The sequence below is a fragment of the Grammomys surdaster genome, unplaced genomic scaffold, assembly GCF_004785775.1.
Source record: "Grammomys surdaster isolate TR1022 unplaced genomic scaffold, NIH_TR_1.0 125846, whole genome shotgun sequence".
Lineage (NCBI taxonomy): Eukaryota > Metazoa > Chordata > Mammalia > Rodentia > Muridae > Grammomys > Grammomys surdaster.
The window spans coordinates 2,160,188-2,181,575 of NW_021620672.1; the positions used below are offsets into that span (position 1 = coordinate 2,160,188).

At 50.8% G+C, this 21,388-nt stretch overlaps 1 protein-coding gene across 1 annotated transcript; it reads left to right on the plus strand.

Moving 5' to 3' along the window:
* The first annotated feature begins 13,665 nt into the window (after window positions 1-13,665).
* Ptma (prothymosin alpha) lies at window positions 13,666-17,965 on the plus strand. Its single transcript, XM_028789550.1, has 5 exons — window positions 13,666-14,050; window positions 16,335-16,406; window positions 16,638-16,734; window positions 16,985-17,058; window positions 17,231-17,965. Exons 1-5 carry the CDS (start codon window positions 14,006-14,008, stop codon window positions 17,276-17,278), a joined length of 336 nt encoding a protein of 111 aa, XP_028645383.1. The 5' UTR covers window positions 13,666-14,005; the 3' UTR covers window positions 17,279-17,965.
* The last annotated feature ends 3,423 nt before the right edge of the window (window positions 17,966-21,388 follow it).

Below are 21,388 nucleotides of genomic sequence, written 5' to 3' on the forward strand. Positions count from 1 at the left end.
CTCTCTTCGCCTATTCTCACTTCAAGCTGCCACTGGGACAAGCCCACACCCCTTCCAGTTCCTTAAGTGCAAAATGTGGGTAGTGAAGTTTGCTGGTGCCTACCTTTAATGCCTGCATTCAGGAGGCAGAGGCAGGGGGATCTCTGTGAGTTCCTGGCCACAAACCTGGTCTACATAGTGAGACTATGTCTCAAAAAGGAAAAAAAAAGTTAGAGGAGGGCTGGGAATATAACTGAGTGGTAGAACATGCACCCTGGATTACATGAATGGGAAACCAGAAGGCGGCCTACTTCAGAAAAGAGATGGGGAGGCAGGTATGGCCCCTGAGTGCCTACCCTGTCTAAGCTTTCTGGGCCTATACCAGGCCTGCACCTCACTCATAGCTGACAGTCTTGCTCTTGGATTCTGTGTGAGCAAGTTCCTTCAACTATGGGGAGCCCACAGGTAAGCAGGCAGGGCTGGGGTGTGACACTCATCCTTACAGCCAGCGACTTTGCCATTATAGGCTGGATCTCCAGCGGGCAGACCTTGGCAGAAGGTATTTCTCACCAACAACAGAGCACAGAGAGATGGAAGTGTGAGAATGGAAGTGGGACTAATACCTGTGTGCACACACAGGACGTGTTCTTAGAGTGTGTTTTGGTTGGGAATTTGGGAAGAAAGCTCGGGGGCCACCATGTCCAGCATCTGATGAGGCCTGGCTCAGGGCCCAGAGATGACTGAAGGCCTCTGGGAGGGGACCTAAGGCAGGGCTAGAAGCACCAGGGTAGATCGAAACGACCTCAAAGTTACTAGCACCAAACCACAGGGCCACAGTTTCTTGAAAATAGGCTGGGCGTTGTAGGGCTTACCTGCTGCCTAAGTGCTCAGAAGGCAGAGGCAGGATTACCACGAGTTCAAGAGCAGTATGGCTAACAGAACGAGACCCTATATCAACAAAACAAAACACAGCCCTGTGAAAAATATTTTAATTAATTAATTAATAATTCCCACAACAGCCCCGAGACTTGAATGTCAAGATGGTCATTACCACTGAGTTATTCATTAAGGTGCTTAGTTAGCTAGATGTGACAGGGCTTATGGAGAAGCCAGGTGTCCTCCTCCATTCTGTAGAACTGGTTTGCTCCCATCCATCCTTCCTGCTCACCTGGGCCCAGCTGGTGCACCCAGCTTCAGGGGCTCAGCTGCACATAAAGGCTTCCAGAGGCAGCTGGCCTTCAAAATGGCTGTGTGTGTCTTCTTCATTGCACCGGGGAATGTGTGATCCCTGCCAGGGTCTAGATCCTACTCCAGGGAGCCTGTTCTAGGAGCAAAGGGTAGCCGGCTGAGTAATAGGTTACTTGTTTGTTAGTTTGCGTGTGCATGGCAAAGTGTGTGTGTGTGCAGGTCAGAGGGCGACTTTGGGGAGTCTGTGTTCTCCTTCCGTCATGGGTTCCAACAGGACTCAAGCTCAGGCCATCAGGCTGCACTTTTGCACACTGAGCCACTGTGCCAGCTTTCACTTACTTTTATTTTCTAAGTAGGGCTTTATATATTCTGTGAATTTGATAGGTAGCTGAAGATGGCCTTGAACTTCTTATTCTCCTGCCTCTGCCTCCCACCTTTGGGTTCTCTGAAGGGCTGCCTGGGTCAGCTGTTGACTATTCAGATTGAATATCCCTCAGGAAATGGCCACACCACAGGGACTATTGGATGTCCCAGTGTCCCCAAGCTTCTGTGGCTTGTTGGCAGTTTAAGAGTGGGAGACTTCACTGGCCTAGAAGAGTTCATTATGTGGGTAGAGTAGCTGGTCTCAAACTCTCAGAAATTCTCTTTCTGCTTCTGTCTTCTGAGCTATCACAGCTCAACTATTTGGTATAAATGTGTGTGGGACAAGTTCTCACTCTGCACTGACCTGGAACTCACTATGTCGTCTAGTCTGGCCTCAAACTTTTGGCAACCCTTCTGCCTCAGTCTCCAAACTGCTGTGATTACTGGCTTGAGCCAACATGCCTGGCTCCCGAGTTTTCACTCACTCTTAAATAATATACTTTACGGTCTCTTGGAAAGTCCCCCAGAGGGCAAGAGAATTGTAACCAGGAAGTGTGGGCTGGAACACAGCTTAGCGATAGAAAACTTACTTCATGTGCGACTGCCCCGGACTTAGCATACACAGGCATACACACATACCAAATGGGGAAGGAGGATGGAGAAAGCGGAGGGGGGAGGAGACACGGAAGTGGACAGAAGGGGGATGGATAGGACAGAAGGAAGAAAGGGCTAGATGCTCCAAACTACACTCAGGCAGGGGAATGCTGGGAAGGACATTGAGAATGGGACAACAAGTCTAGGGTACTGGGTGGCTGAAGGGCATGGGGTGATCCATCTTCACCCCTACCAGTGTCCCCTGGTAGCCACATTTCTTCTTCTGTGAAATAGGGACACCTCTCCAGACTGGTGTGAAGCCAGAACGTTCTAACCTGTATGGAAGTTCTTAGGGATAAAGGACTCCAGTTTGCTAATTAATGACCACTTTCCTTAACTTAGGCCTAGATTCTAAAATTTATAAAAATACTTAAAGGAGCCAGGCAGTGGTGGCGCACGCCTTTAATCCCAGCACTTGGGAGGCAGAGGCAGGCGGATTTCTGAGTTCGAGGCCAGCCTGGTCTACAGAGTGAGTTCCAGGACAGCCCAGGCTATACAGAGAAACTGTGTCTCAAAAACTCAAAAACCAACCAACCAAACAAACAAAAAATACTTAAAAGGACAACAGAGGGAAAACCCCTAGAGGAGCTGGACTGAGGAGGGCAGGGTAGTCTGTGTGTGTGTGTGTGTGTGTGTGTGTGTGTGTGTGTGTGTATAAGACATGTCAACCTTGGGGAGTCCCAGGGCCTTCAGCTGCAGCTCAAGGCTGAGTTTCTGGCACAGGACAGTGAAATGCAATTAACTGGTCATAAGACCCAGAGGGTCTGTGAAGAAAAATGAGAAGGGGCTGGATTCAGGGTGGCTCAGCTGCAAAGCACTGACCTGGCTTCTGCAAGGCCCTAGGTCTCACAGCAATGGGAGGAGGATGGGGGGAAGGGAGGAGGGAGGAAGGGAGATTTGGTTTTTCCTGGTGTATTAAGCAGCAGTGACTGGGACTCCCTTTCCCTTCACCTTCTGGGGCTATTATTAACTCTCATTTGCTCAAGAACAAATGGAGATTCATGAAGATGGGCTTCTAAGTTTTTTTCAAGACAAGGTCATGCTCCTGACTGTCCTGGAGCTCCCTGTAGATCAGATCGGCCTTGAAGTCACAGAGCTCCTCCTGCTTCTGCCCACCGTGTGCTGGGATTACAGTGTGCCACCATACCTGACCAGTGTTGTACAAAGAACAGCTTTAGTTAGCCTGGACAGCTGGTAATAGATGCTACCCACTGTTCCCGGATGCCACACCCGACCATGCCTTCCTCAGTCCAGCTCCTCTAGGGGTTTCCCTCTGTTGTCCTTTAAGTATTTTTATAAATTTTAGAGTTTAGGCCTAATTTAAGGAAAGTGGTCATTAATTAACAAACTGGCGTACTTCATCCCTGAGTACTTCCATACAGGTTAGAATGTTCTGGCTTCACACCAGTCTGGACAATTGTGTGTTCATTTGTTTCTTAGTAGGTGTATTAGTTAGGGTTCTCTGAGCCCTGGAATTTATGCATAGTGTCTATACAGTAAGGGAATTTGTTATGATGACTTAAAGTCTGCAGTCCAACTACCCCAACAATGCGCAGCTGTGAATGGGAAGTCAAAGAGTCTAGTAGTTGCTCAGTCCCAGGAGGCTAGTTATTTAAGTTGGTCTTCTGTAGAATTAGGTTTCAACAGATGCAAGTAAGTGAAAGCAAAGAGTGAGTCTTCCTTCTTCCAATGTCGTTATGTAGGGCTCTAGTAGAAGGTGTGCCCCAGATTAAAGGTATGTACCACTATGCCTGGGTCTGGGACTTGTTTTGTCCTAGGCTGACCTTGAACTCAGAGATCTCCTTGCCTCAGTCTCCTGGGATTAAAGGCATTTACTACCTTGCCTGGGCCTAAGCTTTTTATGGCTACTATGCCTCACGATCTCCATGTCAAGATCCAGGTCAGAAACTTGTGTCTTCCAGACTCCAGATCTGGATCACAGGTGAGCCCTCCAATTCTGGATTATAGTTCATTCCAGATATTGTCAAGTTGACAACCAGGAATAGCCACCATAGTAGCCTTCCTTTTTTCTTCTCTATCTTTTTTGAGATAGGGTCTGATAGCTCAGGCTTCCCTAGCACTTGCTAGGTAGCCTAGGCTAGCTTTGCACTTGTGATCCCATGACATCTACCTCTTGGGTGCTGAGATCACATGCATGTGCCAGCATTCCTAGATAGCTGATGGGTTCTGGTATGCTTTGAGTGACAATGACAAAGTGCCCTCACCTTGTATATCACTCGGTCCCACTACAAGAATCTCCCAGCTCAGGTGGAAAGTTCTCGTCTGAGAAGCCTTCCTACCCCTCATCTCCTAAGGGGTACTGCTAGGGGCAAGGCATTGGTGGGTAAGAACAAAACTTCTTATCAGGAGACCCAGGGAAGATGGGCAGGGATGGAAGTGCAATTGGAGGTGCTTCACTGATGCTGATGGAACTGTAAGTGACAGATGCCTTGCTGTGAGACCTGAGGGCTGTGTCTGCATCCACAGGTAGTTTGGAGCTCTGGAGGCTGCCAGAGAGTCAAACCCCAGTTCTGCCATTTACCCACAGGAAGGATTTGAGCGACAACTGTGCTTTAGCTTCCCTTCTCTTAAGGTGAAAATTGAAAAGAATAAATGTGTCTGTGTCTGGAGAGATGGCTTGGCAGGTAGAGAAGAGGGTCTGAGTTTGCTCCCGGGGACCCACACAGTGGAAGGGGAATTGGAAGTATTCTCTAGGCCAGGCAGTTATTGGTGCATGCCTTTAATCCCAGTGCTCTGGAGGCAGAGACAGGCAGATCTCTTGTGAGTTTCAGGCTATCCTGGTCTACAGAGCAAGTTACAGGACAGCCAGGGTTACACAGAAAACCCTTGTCTCAAAAAAAAAAAAGATGAAAAGTGGTTTCTGATTTTTGTTTTCACATACACGCGCGCACACACATGCACACACAGACACATACACACCTCAAAGAGCTGAGAGGGACTAATCTCACTCCTATAACCTGATTTTAGAACAGCCTCCCTGGAGAGGGAACTGGATCCTTAGTTTAAAATACAAAACAAAACTTTTTTTTTTTTTTTTTTTTTTTTTCGAGACAGGGTTTCTCTTTATAACCCGAGCTGTCCTGGAACTCACTCTTGTAGACCAGGCTGGCCTCGAACTCAGAAATCCACCTGCCTCGGCCTCCCAAGTGCTGGGATTAAAGGCATGCGACAAAACAAAACATTTTAAATGAGCCTGGAGTTAAGTGTCCTTGCCCCAAGTTGGGCCAGCAGGGAATTACTGTCTTTTCTTCTGCTTATCCATTTTCCATGCCTTCCAGAGGACAGAGCTAGACCCTGTAGCACCATGGGAAGACATACCTGGATGTCTTTCCTGCTGCTCTCCCCCCTCACAACTTGCTCTGCCTTCAGGGTTAGGCTAAGCCTTTTGTGTGTGTGCTGGCAAGCACTCCTGGTCAACTTAGGTCTGCTTTGGTCTCTTGAATTTTCAAAGCTGGTATCAGGCATAGTCCTAGTCATTGTGTGAGGGGTATGGGGATCTGCTATGTCTGTTTCTGATCAGGCTTGCTGTCCCAGTTCCCCAGCTCTTCCTTCTCCCACTCCTCACTATATAGTCCTGGCTGGCCTTGAACTTGCGGTGACCCTCCTTTATCTGTCTCCACAGTGTTAGAATTATGGATGGTGTGCCACCACACTTACGAGGCCCCCACTCTTTGCCCAGCAACTCTTTCCCACTTGCTCTGACTGTAGAGGTTCCTTCCCTGTAGGGTTGTAGGATTTTACTCACTTTTCTTTTTATCGTATTTATTGAGTGTTTAACAGTGCCTGTGTGAACAGAGGTTACTCTGCAGGTGGCTGTCCTCTCCTTCCACAGTATTTGTCCCAGGGATTAGACTCACCTTGTAAGGTTTGGTGACAGGGCCTTACCTGATGAGCCATCTCCAAGGCCACATATTTTCCCTCTTCCGGTTTTCTGTTTTCTTACACTGCTCCATAGCACCCTGGGAAGGGGATTTAGTGAAATCTCAAGCGTAACCTTTCCCTTTATTCAGTGCACGTGAGTGACTTACTTTTTCTTTCCCCAGTGGTTTTTTTTTTTTTTTTTTTGAGACAATCCCATCCTACAGCCCAGATTCTCCTGGAATTCTGGAATTCACTTTGCAGCTCCTGCTGGTTTAGAAACACTGGTAATCTTCTCACCTCAGCCTCTTCAGTGCTGAAATTATAGGCGTGCGCTATGGTGCTAGGCCAGAACTTTTTGTGCTGAGGATGGTCCTGGGTATCGAACCCAGGGCTTTATGCTTGCTAGAGGGATGTTCTTCCCACCGAGTCTGAATAATCTTCAGCCTAAATAACCACTTCCTTTTATTTTTTTGGATGTGTTCCCAGGTGTATACATGCACATGTGTGCGTATGTGTGGAGGCCAGAGGATGCTATCAGGTATCTTTCTCAATCACTTTAGGAGGCAGGGTCTCCTGCTGGCCTAGCTAGCCAATTTGCTGCAGGGGTCTCCCATGTCTGCCTCTCTAGTGCTGAGACCATAGGCAGCCACTCCTGCCCAACATTCATTTACAAGGGCACTGGAAATCTAACTCTGGTCTTTGGGTTTGTACAGCAAGCACTTTATGCACGGAACCTCCCCAGTCCATGAAAAGATAATTTCCTCATGAAACTTAGCCGGAGTATGAGGCAAAGTGGGGAAAACAACCCGACCTGTGCTCCCTTTCCGCCCAGTGGACTGTATCTACAAAGGGGCTATCAGTGCCAGGAGTCCCCTCTCATTCCGGCTGGGAACCTGGTGGATACGGACAGAGAGCTGCTTGGAACCTTTGTCAATCTAGCCTGGAAATGAGTCCTCCAGTCCCCCTGCTGGCCCAGAATGGAGGCACAAGACGGAGGCTGAGGCCTGGCCAGGAGATCTCTGAGGACTCCTGAGTTTTCCAAGGATGAAGTAACCTAAACTAAACTAAGACTTGTCCCCCATCTCTATGGTGTGTTGCTTCCTTCTGTGTGTAAATGTGTACGCTGGGAGGCTGAGGGCAGACGTTGTTGACACTGGTGTCTTCTCTGATAACTCTCCAATTTATGAGATTGGGTCTTTCATTGAATTTGGAACTCACTGATTGGACCAGGCTGGCTGGCCAGTGAACCCAAAGCATCTGTTGGATACTGGCTTGCCCCAGCTTCTGTGTGAGTTCTGTATTTAGATTCTGCATGCTGGCCCAGCAGGCAGTTTAAGCACTGAGCTATCTCCTTAGCCCCTCTTTCTTTTAGCATTTTTTGAGACAGGGTCTCACTATCTCAGTATGCAGCTCTGGAACTACAGGCCTGGAACTTACTATGTAGGTTTTCAGAACACATTTATTTCTGTCATGGTTGTCCCCACAGCCAAATTTAGTCTTTTCTTTTTTTTAAATTAACTTATTTTTATGTGTATGGGTGTTTTGCCTGCATGTGTATCTGTGTACCACATGCATGTCTTGTGATCATGGAAGCTGGGAGCCAGAAGAGGGTGTCAGATCTCCTGGGACTGGAGTTACAGATGGTTGTGAGCTGCCATATAGGTGCTAGGAATCAGACCCTTGTTCTCTGAAAGAGCAGCCAGTATGGCTGCTGAAACTCTCTCTTGGCTGCCCTAGAACTCTCTATATAGACCAAGCTGGCCTCAAGCTTAGAGATTTGACTGCCTCTGCCTCCTGAGTGCTGGAATTAAAGGTGTACATCACTAAGTCCGGTGGTCCTAACACCTGATCATCTCTCTGGTCCTTACTCAGCCTTACTGAGCATAGGGTGATTTCTGAAAAATGTTCTGGGACATACCTTATACCTTATTACCCTGAAAAAAAAATTTTTTTTTTGAGGCAGTGTCTCACTATGTATTTCTGGATTGGCTGCTTCAAACTCACAGGGATCCTTCTGCCTCCAATGCTGAGTGATATTAAAGGTGTGTAACACCTCACCTAACTCAACCTGAAAATTTTAAACAACTTTTAATACTTTGGGGATCTAAAAAAAAAAATGTCGGTCAAAGATTTTGTGCTTCAAAGCAGTATGGCTCTGTAAGCAGTCAGCAAGGTTGGGGCAGCCATACTGTTCGCTTCCTAGAAAGCAGGCCACATTCTTCTCAGTTTACCAAAGTATGGCTTATGAGAGTTTGCCAGACGCCATGTGCTTGGGAAGCAATTGTCAGTAACCTTCCATGCCACCTTAGCGGAGAATACAACCAAAGCGAGGACAGTACATGGGTCCCTGAGGGATGGCAGAATCAGGTTCAGATGTGAGGGCAGCTCTCCTCGGACGTCTCATGCATGGTGCACACACACACATCTATAAAAAGATATCTGCCAGGCCTCAGCCAGGTTTAAGTTTGGTGAGGCTGGATCTGGTTTTGAGATTTTCCTGTAGAGACAGAGACGTTTACCTTACTGTTTTCCCTCCAGAACATGGCTGCAAGAGACTGATCTGCTGGGATCTTGCTCAGAGGACCTTGCTGTGTGGGAACATCTTGTCTCTAATACCTAGCTCTTCTGTGTGACCTCAATAGCCCCCTTCTTGGGGCTCCTACTATGCTCTCAAGTTGGGCGGTGTAGCAGAAAGGCAGAAGTATGGAGAGTCTCTGCTGAATTTAGGGTCCCATAGGAACCTACCTTCTTGTCAGATGCAGCAACTCACAGGCCTTTGAAGGTGGTTACCCAGGTGTGTGCCAGCTCCTGAGCTCCTGCAACCGGCATCTTCCTGTGCCATCTTGAGGTGAGGCTGGGCCCACCCACTCACCAATGTAACCAGAGCTTAAGCAAAAAACACCCACAAGCTCAGATATGCAAATAGGTGCACCAGGCGCTGGGATGCAGGGAAGGTGGCCAGGAAAAGGCACAGACAGGCAGAAGATTCCTGGAGTCTCTGCAGGGGGCACATGCATAGGAAGTAAGGCAGGCCAGTACCCTACTACCTAGGGGTTGTGGTTTCTGCCTCTGCATGCTCACCTCTGCCTGTGTCCTTACCTCACTTGGTTCCTGCCAGCACCCAGGCACTGCACTGCAGGCTTTGGCACTAGTTTTGAGAGCTGGCCTCAAATGTCAAGAGCCATTTCCCACCTCTCCCCGCTGCTTAGGTGCCTCCCAGGGTGGCCAGAACTGTGGGAATACCAAGAGTCAGGCCTCTACTCCAGCTCCCAGGGAGGACATCGAGGGCGGGCAGGCCCAGGCCTGCTAGAGAGAGAACGAATGGGGTGGGGGGGTTGTATGTGTGTGCTCTTACACAATCCTGCCACTGGCAAGGCGGGAGGGTTGAAAGGCAGCTGGCAGCTCCCCAGGCCCTGACGCCTGAGCAAGGAAACCACAACCCGAAACTCCAGGGGTTCTGAATTCTGAGGGGCGGGAAGGCAGGAGTTTTTGAGGCCTGCTCCACTGTGGCTACCTCCCTGACTCCATCATTCCTCAGAGGCCAAAGGCACTGCCAACCATGCTGGGCATTGAATCACAGGCTTTAGAAACTGAAGACATCGTCCTCATTTGCCACCGAACATGAGAAAAATCTGCTGAGGACGGTGTTCCTTTTGCCAGAGTCCTGCAAATATCCTTACATGAACATACTTCCGTGTAGATGGCCACGGGAAAGTGGCAGCCTGAGAACACGGTTCCCTTAATGTGCTGGACTGTTATCAGCTCTTTTTGAACATCTAGTTCTTCAGTTCACTGTTATGCCATGTCTGGGTTTTAGAGGTGAGAAAGCGGATCACCTGATTTTACACAAACAGGAAACATCATGCCTGGGGCTGAACCCAGGCAACTTTAATACATGTATGGATTATATATAATGATTACATATAGTTATGATATATAATCCATTATATACGTATGCACATATACATACACACACACACACACACACACACACACACACACACACACACACACAGAGATACACACATCACCAATGCCCAGCTCCCAAATATATATTTTATTTAAAAAAAAATTACAGCCGGGCGGTGGTGGCGCACGCCTTTAATCCCAGCACTTGGGAGGCAGAGGCAGGTGGATTTCTGAGTTCGAGGCCAGCCTGGTCTACAGAGTGAGTTCCAGGACAGCCAGGACTACACAGAGAAACTCTGTCTCGAAAAACCAAAAAAAATAAAAAAAATAAAAAAATTACATTTATATGGCTGAGCACGGTGGTACACTCCTTTAATCCCAGTAGGAGGAGGCAGAGGAAGGTGGATTTCTGAATTCATAGGCTAGCCTTGTCTACACAAAGAGAGTTCCAGGACAGCTAGAGCTATACAGAGAAATCTTGTTTTGAAAAATTAATCAGCCAGGCAGTGGTGGCGCACACCTTTAATCCCAGCACTTGGGAGGCAGAGGCAGGCAGATTTCTGAGTTCGAGGCGCCTGGTCTACAGAGTGAGTTCCAGGACAGCCAGGGCTACACAGAGAAATCCTATCTCAAAAAATATAAAAAAAAAAAAGAAAGAAAAAAAAGAAAAATTAATCCAACCAAACAAAAATGACACATTATCTGTTCATGTGGGGAGGAGGGCATACACATGGAGGTAGGCAGACATCTTGTGGGATTGGCTCTCTCCTATCACGTGCACCCCAGAGACTGAGCTCGGGTCCTCAGGCCTGTCAGCACCTTAACCCTGGGCACCACTTCAGCAGCCTCCAATCTGACCCAGTTCCCAAATATATACTTCATGTCCTGTTTTAGCTATGAGGCAGAGTTGTGAGATAATCAATAAGGAATAAATATGTTGGAAATTACTTAGGAGCCATCCTAGGCTGCAGGCTAAGCACCTATAAGGCCAGGTCGGTTAAAGAAACAAGTCAGGCCTGCTGGGGAATGTATAAAGCAACAAAAAGTGTGCCCAGGAAAATTCCCTAAAAATAAACTTGCCCTGAGGCCATCTGGACCACCTGCACTGAACACAGCTTTAAGGCAGGCCCAGAACACCCTAGATTGGTTCGAACTAACCTAGAGGAAGAAACGTAGCCTGTTAGGGTTCACTGTAGCCTGTTAGGGTTCACTAGCTTGTTTTGAGAGATTTGGGTAACATCATGGAAGTGCCTCACTTCCTGCTTCTAGAGCAGCCAAAGACCTAAGATATGTGGATGAGTGGAAGTGCAGCTGGTAAGACCAGCCCTCTCAGAAACAACTCAAGAGGTACACTGCAGTAACTGCAGCAGTTTCTGACTGTTAGACTCCTGTGGCCAGATAGAATACCCAGAGGTGACTTTTGTTCCTGGTCTTCTCAACCGTACTAGGATAGCCAGAGCTCTGACCATGGTGTATTTGATAACTCTAAGTCTCTTTCTAGAACCTCTGTGTTTTTTTCTTTTTTTTTTTTTCCCTTTGCATGAGCCAAACACTGTCATGGATACAGCAGGTGGTCGGTAAGCTTAGCTTGAATTTAGGTGGTGCTTTTACAACCAGATGCTTGAGCCTCCCTCCCTTTTAGTAGAGGCAGGGGCATGCACAAGAGTAAGGGAAATGCATACTTATCCAGCTTCTCACCATTACCACCTTGCCTCCCTCAGCTCTCCCAATCCAGAACCTGATCTCCTCAGAACTCAGAAACCACAACTGTTATGATGCCGGTGGTACAGGCCAAGCTCTTTGTGCGTCTGAGTTTTGTAGATGGCACAATCCTCTAGAGAATAACAGAGCTTAATGGATAGGCCCCAGGTAGAAAGCATCCTCTTTTCTGTTTATATCTCCTATAAAAAAAAGAGGTCTTGGCAGTTGCAGCTCAAAGGCTCCATATCCTAGCCACAGTAAAGGCCGCTGGTAGGGATGGGGTAGAGTTCGGACTCAGGGAGAGTTTGTGCAACCTAGGGCGCTGGGGCGAGATAACCATCTCCAGCCATTAGTGTGCTCCGAGAAGAGCGCGACCCTGCGAGTGTACACCCCTCTGTTGCCAGGGGCTGCCGGGACAAGAGCAACCACTGGACAACGGGATGGGCGCAGGCCAAAGGGCGGCGGCAAGGCATTTTTCTTAAAGGAAAAGAAGCTCTCGGAGGCCCAAAAGGCTGGCGGCGGGACTGGCACGTGCGCGCGGGGATGCGGGCCAGCCACGTGCGCCTCGCGGGCAGATCCGAGGTCACTACAGCAGTTTCCCGACACTGCACGTTCCTCCCCCTCTCCTCAAGCTCAGTAAAGGGGCCTCCTGGTGGGAATGGGCCCAAGCGCCCGAAGGAAACGATAAGGGTAGTTCAGTCTCCTCGCCTCGACCTCAAAGCTCTATGGAACTTGGTATCCATCAGTCCTTCCCGATTGAAGACTCCGGGTTTTCCCCACTCCCAATTCCGCGGCCCTCTGGAGACAGACAGCAGGACTGACCAATGGCAGGGCGCAAAGCGTCAACTTTGTGTTCGCCCGCCACTCTCAGCCAGTGTGTGCGGGTTTCTCCCAAGTCCCGCCTTCCGTGTCGGGCGCCCCCTTCTGGCAACACACGGTCGGACGCTATCTGCCTCCATCTTGAGTGTGGCGAAGGTCGTTTCTCAGAATCCGTTTATCGCTATTCTGGTCTTTCTTCTCACAGGACAAATTTCTTAGTTCGACAGCCAAGTGCGACAGTGCTAAGAAAGAAGTAGTCTAGTGTTTTGAAGTTGTTCGTGTGAGCTGGGTCGCCACGTCACGCCACGCTTGCCGAGCCCAACGCCATCTTGAGTGTGGCGTCTTTATGGTTTTTCTTTTTCTCAAAGCTCCGCGTGGTACATTAAATGGCTCAAGTTTGAAGGAACCCCCTCAAGGGCTAGTCCTAGTGGCCGAGGAGACAAGTTTCTCCCCGTTGCACAGTGTTCATATGCCCACTGGAGCCTCCAAAATGTTAAGGGAAAACTCGATGGCCGGGCGGGGCTCTGGAAGATGTTAAGTGGCTGTCGCGACGCAAGTGACCTCTTCCAGCAGACGCGGACCAGAGCCCTGAGGCGCGACATCGCTTTATGGCGTGAGGCCCAAGGAGTGTCCCGCTCGAGGACACCGCGCATCAAATCCCTCTTCCCATGAGTTCCCCAAGTGTGCAGGGCGCGAAGCCCACTCATCAGCTGACCCTGGACGGCGGGACAGGGGTGGGCTGGCGGGGATCACTAGTGTAACCGAGGCGGCGGGAGAGGATGGGGCGGGAGGTTCGAGTCACAGCGCCCGTTGTGGACTTATAGTCACTTGAACTGGGACAACTTGGTCGTAGGTGCGGGCCGGTCTCGGGCGCGGGAACCACGCGGGGCACCGCCCGGGGCAAGCGACGCCCAGCGCTCGCCTTCCCCTCCCCCTCGCGGGCAGTCCTCTTCCCTCCCCCCTCTTCCCTCCCCCTCCTTCCGAGCAGTCGCGAGGGAGGGGAGGACGGGGGCTGGGCGGGCAGCTTTGCCGCGCTTTGGTCGTCTGCGTCAGAAGCCTTAGCAAAACAGCTGCGGGAGCGCGCACGCGCGCGAGCCCCTCCTCGGCGTAGCGAGACCCAACAAATTCAAGACTCTGAATGACAGTGCGGGGGGGGACTGCGCAGCGCGCGCCAAGCCGGGGCACTGCCGCTTTAAGCTCACTTGCCCATTGTTCGGAATTGAGCCAATGAGAAAACGCCCGCTCCCTGTACTCAGCCAATAGCGTCTGGACTAGGGTGGTTGAGCACCGCCCACTAATCTATATTAAAGCTTCTGGCGCCGCGTGAGTCCCCCACTGGCTGCTCCGAAAAGCCATCTTTGCATTGTTCCCGGGTCGTGCTCCGCGCTCACTGCAGCCACCTTCGCCGCCCACCGCCTCCTGCAACGCGGACTCCGGCAGCTTTCTCGCCAGAGTCCTCGAACTCCATTAATTCCTCACTCGCTGCATCGGACCACCGGCGTGCCCCACCATGTCAGACGCGGCAGTGGACACCAGCTCCGAGATCACCACCAAGGTGAGGCTGGACGCCGCCCGCCCCCTCGGGGTCTGCGCGCCGTCGCCCGGGCAGTGTTGGGCGCGTGGTTGTCTGATTCGGGAAAGCATCACGCAAACGCTTCCCGAGAGGACCTCGCCACCCTCCAGCAGCGCGATGGCCCCGGGCAGCACTCTTTGTGTGCGGGGGAGGGGGCGCGAAGCGGCGCGGGCATTCGTGCCGCCGTCGGGAGCTGGCCAATGGCCTGGGGGGTCGACGCGGAACTCGGGGACGAAAACGGGCGGGGGGGGGTCGAACCGCAAATTCTCGAAACTTGTTTGCGAATCGTTTGAGTGCTAGCCGGGCCGGGGTCGCGGGGCCGCGGCGCACGGAAATAACTTTGAAACTCCGGCGCGTCGGCGGTCGGAAGTGTGGGGGGCGCGTGTGCGGCGCCGGCGGGCTGCGGGCGCCGGCGGCCGAGCTGCTCTTTGTTAGGCGCCTGGGTTCGCGCCCTATAGTGGGCCGGCAGCCGGTTATCCGGAATGACGCGGATGGGGCGGCGTGCTGCGCGGAGGTAATTTTGGCCGAGACGCCTAAGGGTCTGGTCCGCAGCCACGGTTGAGCATGGGTGGTCGTGGGCTGTCCATGGAGACGGCGAGCTCCGGCGGCGGACCTCACACTAGTGGCGGTCATCGCTGATAGTGGTTGGGCCCGGGCGGCGAGCCCACGCGATAGAGGGGGAGGAAATAAAGTGAAGCGGCCGCACGCCGGAGCGGCTCCCCTGATGCGGCGGGGACTCGGCGGCAGAGTATCCCGCGCAGACTCGCCGTCCTGGCTAGAGTCCTGAGGCCGCGGCTCGCGGTCTCTCTGGGTGGCTCGCCCGCCCAGTGGAGTGTTCTCCACCCTTACGAGCCTTGTTCGGCCCGAGTTCCTGGCTTTCAAACATCTCTGTTCGCGCCCCACTCGTGCTGCAGTGGGAACTCGGCGCGTTTCGTCTCGTTTCTTTGAACCCCTGTGGTCCGGCATCTCCACCGTGGCCAGTGTGACGCCGCATAGAGCCGATCCGGGGCGCACTCTGGAGCGGTGCCTGGCGGCCCCTGTAGACTGACTTAACAGCGGGCATGGTGTCCTCCCCCCACCGCCTCGGCGGGAGTTTCTCTCTTAGGTGAATTCCCGCGAGGTTCAGCGCTTCTGGGGAGTGCGCCCCCGACGGTCTCGAGGGTCGGAGCTGAGAAGCTCCGAGTCCCCGGTGGCTTACCGCGGGACGTTGCGCGCCAAAATTGGAGCCGGAAGCCGCGTGTTGACCCTCACAGTCACGATCCCAGGGGCAGCACGTAGCGGGCTTTCTCAAGCGGTAACTCCGCTCACCTAGATGAAAGCCTACCTCGGGTCTCCAGGGCACAGGGCGCACTTGGCGCCCCGGGCCACGTGCTCTTTGCGCGCGGTGCGTGCCGAGGCTCGCGCGCGTAGTTCGCTGGGTGAGCTGTGCGCCTGCGCACCGCTGCCACCCTGCCCCCACTCACTCCCCCGGGCTTCAGCCGCCAGGGGGCGGAAGCGGGTGCAGTGGGTCCTAGGCAGGCCTCCGGTGGGCGCGAACCCGCCATGCCGGCAGGTAGCCCGGGGTGCACCCGCGGGATTAGCCGCACCGTGTGCCTGGGCCCCTAGTGGGCCGACGGTTTAGCCACGGGAGTGGAAAAAGTTACCGGGTGGTCCGGCCCGTAGCCGCAGTTTTCCAAGTGTTAGCTTGTTACTTCCTTTGGGCTAGGAGGCAGATAAGTGCCTAGTACCAAGCATGGCTGGTGCAACTTGAAGGCGGTGTTTGTGTGTGCCCAGGGGCTTCCCGATCCCCATCCAGATTCTCCCATCCATCCCTGAGCGAATGACCATCGACTGACTCCTCCCTTCACTACCTTATTTATTTATGGCACACAGCCACCGCCTTCCAAGAAGGGTTTCTGAGGGGTGGAGCTCCCTCTAGCTGGAAACAGGCGGCAAAGGGCGTGCAGGTAAGGCCGACAGTTCCCGAGCTTGTCTGCCTGGCCTGGCGGGTTTGCTCCTGTGGCACCATATGGTAGCGGAGAGCCTTGAGTCGACACCTGAGTTTGCCTTGTTTTCCATGTGTCTAGAAGATGGAAATCATAGGATTTGGAATACAGGCCTCGAGTATCTACTGTGGCCCATGCTTCTGATATTCCCGTAGGGTAGCCAAGTAGCCAGTGACTCAACAGTACTCCTATGCATCAGCTTTGTCTAATTTTCAGCACTTTGGGCTGATGGGTGCCCTCAATTGTTCTGAAGACTAATGGGTATCCTCTTCCTTCTGAAGGACTTGAAGGAGAAGAAGGAAGTTGTGGAGGAGGCAGAGAATGGAAGAGATGCACCTGCCAATGGGAACGCTGTGAGTGACCAAGTAGCCGGGGCTTCTGTTCACAGTTTCTACTCTTAATTTTCAGCTTAGTTCAGGATGATTAAGGATGTTGGACCAGGCAAGGAACTTGTCTGGTTTTTAGTTTGGGGGGTGGTATGGTAGCTGTATGGTGTGGGCGTTTCTCTCGGGGATGGGCAAGGTGCATTATACGTGCAGGCCTGCTTTGGAGCTGGCTAATGGCAGATATGTTTTCTGTTAAAGCAAAATGAGGAAAATGGGGAGCAGGAGGCTGACAATGAGGTAGATGAAGAAGAGGAAGAAGGTGGGGAGGAAGAGGAGGAGGAGGAAGAAGGTGACGGTGAGTAGTCCTGTTTTCTCAGGTTCCTTCCCTGGCTTTTACTGCCAGAAGGGAGAGGTGGGGCTTCTGGGCAAGTGGACCACTTTGCATTGCAGTGTACTCGACCCTCCTGTTGACAGTTCTTTCATGTTTGAGAATTGTTGATCTGCCCGACCTGTCTCTTCTTGGCTGGGAGACAAGACGGTTCAGGGCCAATGGTGGCAGCCATAATTGGAGGGCAGTGGTTTATGTGGTCCTTGATTCTCTCCAGGTGAGGAAGAGGATGGAGATGAAGATGAGGAGGCTGAGGCTCCTACGGGCAAGCGGGTAGCTGAGGATGATGAGGTAGGTTTGAGGTGTGAGGTACCTTTCTCTGGGATACAAAAGCTTTGGGGTTGTTTGTGGCAGATGGTAAGCACCCAGCTCTGCTTCTCTGCAAGCTTGGGAGGGTTCTGGAATCTCGACCTAGGCCTGCTGAGCTGACAAGTAGTCACAGGACTGATGTTGTTCTCTGCAGGATGATGATGTTGACGCCAAGAAGCAGAAGACTGAGGAGGATGACTAGACAGCAAAAGGAAAAGCTAACCTTATGCACCGTGACCTATTCACCCTCCACTTCCCGTCTCAGAATTTAAACGTGGTCACCTTCGAGTAGAGGAGCAGGCCCCGCCCACAGCGGGCAGTGCCACCCACAGATGACACGCTCTCCACCACCCCTCCAAAACCACAACATGAATTGGCAACATGGGAGGAAAAAGAACCAGAACTTCCCAGGCCCTGCTTTTTTTCTTAAAAATACTTTAAAAGGAAAATTTGTTTGTATTTTTTATTTACATTTTATATTTTTGTACATATTGTTAGGGGTCAGCCATTTTTAATGATAACGGGTGACCAAACCAGCCTTCAGAGCGTTTTCTGTCCTACTTCAGACTTTACTTGTGGTGTGACCATGTTCATTATAATCTCAAAGGAGAAAAAAAACCTTGTAAAAAAAGCAAAAACAACAACAAAAAAACAATCTTATTCCAAGCATTCCAGTAACTTTTTTTGTGTATGTACCTAGCTGTACTATAAGTAGTTGGTTTGTATGAGATGGTTAAAAAGGCCAAAGATAAAAGATTTTTTTTCCTTTTTTTTTTTTTTTTTTTTGTCTATGAAGTTGCTGTTTATTTTTTTTTGGCCTGTTTGATGTATGTGTGAAACAATGTCCAACAATAAACCGGAATTTTATTTTGCTGAGTTGTTCTAACAATGGTGTCTCAAAGCCTGGTTTTTCTGTGTGTCTGATTTGAGATGGGGGTCCCCTCTATCCCCTGAGTGATTGGTTGTGTACCATCACCTGTTTTTCTGGGGAGGTGGGTAGTGGAATTGGGTGACATTTTAAAAGTAGTTCTAGGGGAAGGTTGGGACAAAGCTGCAGTTAATCCACAGGACACTGGGAGAGGTTACTGTTGTGATACAAACATCTCTTCCTGGGACTTAGACCATTGGTACCAGGCGAACTGGAGAGGTGTTGTATATGGAGCCCTTGCTGGTGGCACAGGCCAAGTAATCTGACAAGTCTTTTGGGTGCTGCCCATATAATTAGCATACTGTTTAGTGGCTCCTAGTGTTAGCTTCCCAGCCAAGTCTCTAGGTCCTGAAGGTTCTAGGTTCTTGACTAACCTGGGCAAGCTCTGGTTTTATAGTGACTATTCAGTTAACAGTCACTGTGAGAAGGTAGGCAGTTTGTTCTTTAGACTGGGTAAGAAGCGTCCTCTAGGGGGTGCTATGTCAGCTTGAGGGATTGGAGTCCAAGAGTTGTGCCCTTGTATGTGAATCCTCAGGGTGGGTGGAGGCTGCAGACTGCGCTGTGAATGGACAGAATGAGCTTTCCTACTTTGCATTGGAGGAAAGGCTGGCCCTCCCAGGAACCTCAGGTAGTGTTGGGTGGACTGAGAAGGGAATGGAGGCCAATGAGGCTACGCTTTCAAGTGTACTCAGTTACACAGTTGGGCTGTCAGTCTTGGGCTGAGTTCCCAGGACCACAAAAATTATACATACGTAGGAGCAGAAACTATGAGCATTTACAATTCAGTAGTGTTGTAGTGGCAGTGCATACCCTTAGCTGGGAGGCAGAGGTAGGATGAGTTTTGAGGCCAGCCTGGTCCACAGTAATTTATAGGATAGCCAAGGCTATACAGAACAAAAACCAAGAAGCTCAGACCCTGGGCCCCACTCTAAAGACAGGGAAAAAGGAAAACCTTCCCTGGGAATGAAGACGGAGAAATGGTGAGGAAGCAGTGTTCAGGGAGAGCAAAGGCTGGACGATGGAAAGGGGAGGGTGAGAAATGCATACATACAGGGGCCTGTCCCTGTTGTCTACCCTGTTCTACCTGGAAGCCTGGCCCTTTCTTTTTTTTTTTTTTTTTTGGTTTTTCGAGACAGGGTTTCTCTGTATAGCCCGGGCTGTCCTGGAACTCACTCTGTAGACCAGGCTGGCCTCGAACTCAGAAATCCGCCTGCCTCTGCCTCCCGAGTGCTGGGATTAAAGGCGTGCGCCACCACCGCCCGGCTAGCCTGGCCCTTTCTATACATCTTCCCTCCATGGAGCAGAGAGGACTAACTATACTATGCTTGTAACTAGTTCTGCTTATTGGCCGGGCTCCTCAGACTCAAGATGGATCTTCCGGGTCAGAGCCTGATGGGGCTTCAGTAGATACCTGTGCCCAGTCATCTCTGTGCTGGTTCCTCCAGAAAAGAAACCTGAACTGCCCATCTCATTGCCCCCCCCCCCCCCCCCAGTTGGTCAGCCTTGGGATATTCCCTAAAACACCAGGATCTAGGAATGGGAGGTCTCTAAAGCAGGGGAGGGGCTGTGAGCTTCACTTGAAACAGCTGTGCATGGAGCTGGGCGCAGCTAATCCGGTTCTCTGAGGCTGCCGCCATGTAGACAATATAGACTTGGCAGCCATGTAAACTGGCAGCCAGTGACTGAATCTTGCTGGGCCTTAGTCATCTGGAGAATGAGGGCAATAACGTGAAGGCCCACTTACTACTGGCTACTTGGTACCGAGACAAACACCCAGATCCTGAACCTACATCCTATTCAAGCTGTTGCGTCCTTATTTCTCTAGCGATTAGCTCTGGGAACTACCACCCTTAGTGGAGTATATTCTCACCTGATCCCTAGCCTAGCACACAACTGCTCGAGGACAGTTTCCAAATAGTTTAGGGTCACCAAGATCCTACTGCTGGCATTGCCGATGCCCCGAAAGGTACTCTGGAAGATTCGTGAGCAATGGGCGCCCTCTGGTGGTTACAGGTCTGTAGAGACAAGATTTGTTAGGTCTAGGAAAGCCCTTCATAGGGCTGGGTCCAGGGGAGGTGCCTCTGTTGCTGTGGAGGCAATGTGGAGTTAGTGTCGTTTCCTGTTATCTCCTAAGGACAACCAATCCCGAGGATCTAGTCCTTTAGTTTTCTGGAGGGGAGACCTTCCCCAGGTGCAGAGCTGAAGTCCCAAGAGGTTCCTCTGCTGTTCCAGGTCCAGTGCGGCCCTCAGGGACAGGTATCGCAGTTACATACCATGTTGCCAGCTTGCTGCAGATGGTCTGTGTGCACAGTGCCCTCCTGGGGTCGTCAATACCTATGTCCTAGAAATGGGCCCACCTTGCCTGCCTCAGGTTTCTAACCCCTCTCTGGTGCCCTCCTGGTGCATTTTTTTTTTTCCCTTCATGGAGACAGAAGCCCTCTACCCAGTTTTATCTGAGGCTTCTCTCAGTCAGGTCTGGTCTCACAGGCCTGGTCTCCTCTGACAAACATATATAGCAGTCAAGTCCTGATACAGTATATTCCAGTTTTGCACCATGGCCAGCTTGTCTTCACCACAAGAATACTGCCAGCCAGGGAAGGGTGCAAGGCTGTCACCTGAGACCCTCCTCTCAGGATACCTTAAACTTGGCTGAACTTGTAGGAATTATAGATGGGAAATAGCTTGGGAAATAGCTGAAAGGGTTTAAGGCCGTCTGTCTGATCCACTGTGCTCACTCCTGGGTGAATGGTATACAAATGTGTTACTCAGAGAAAATGCTGCCAGCTGCTGGCTGCTGTGGACCCCATGAAGCCCTTAGCATAAGAGACCCAGCTTGGAGCATGCATGCCCAGAGGCTCTTCATCAAAACTGCTCCCATAGTAACAAGGAGTGCCAGCTGGTCGCTTGAGACACCCCATCCTTTTGGTGAGAACCTCCTGAAATAGTGTGTTTGCTTTTCCTCCTGGAGAAGGTTCCTCTTATAACTCTTAGGGCAGACTGAGATAGGACATTAGACTTGATACTGTTTGCACTAAGTGATTCAATGTTGGTACATGACCAAAGACACCTAATCAGAAGGAGCCCTGGGTTTTAAAAAAATGTATGTATATCACATATATTAATATTAAATATACATTACATAATATTAAATATACACATATATTTAATATATAGGTGTATATATTATATATGTAATATATACTATATATTTAATATATATACATCTGGCCAGGCGGTGGTGGCACACGCCTTTAATCCCAGCACTTGGGAGGCAGAGGCAGGAGGATTTCTGAGTTCGAGGCCAGCCTGGTCTACCGAGTGAGTTCCAGGACAACCAGGGCTATACAGAGAAACCCTGTCTCGAAAAACCAAAAAAAAAAAAAA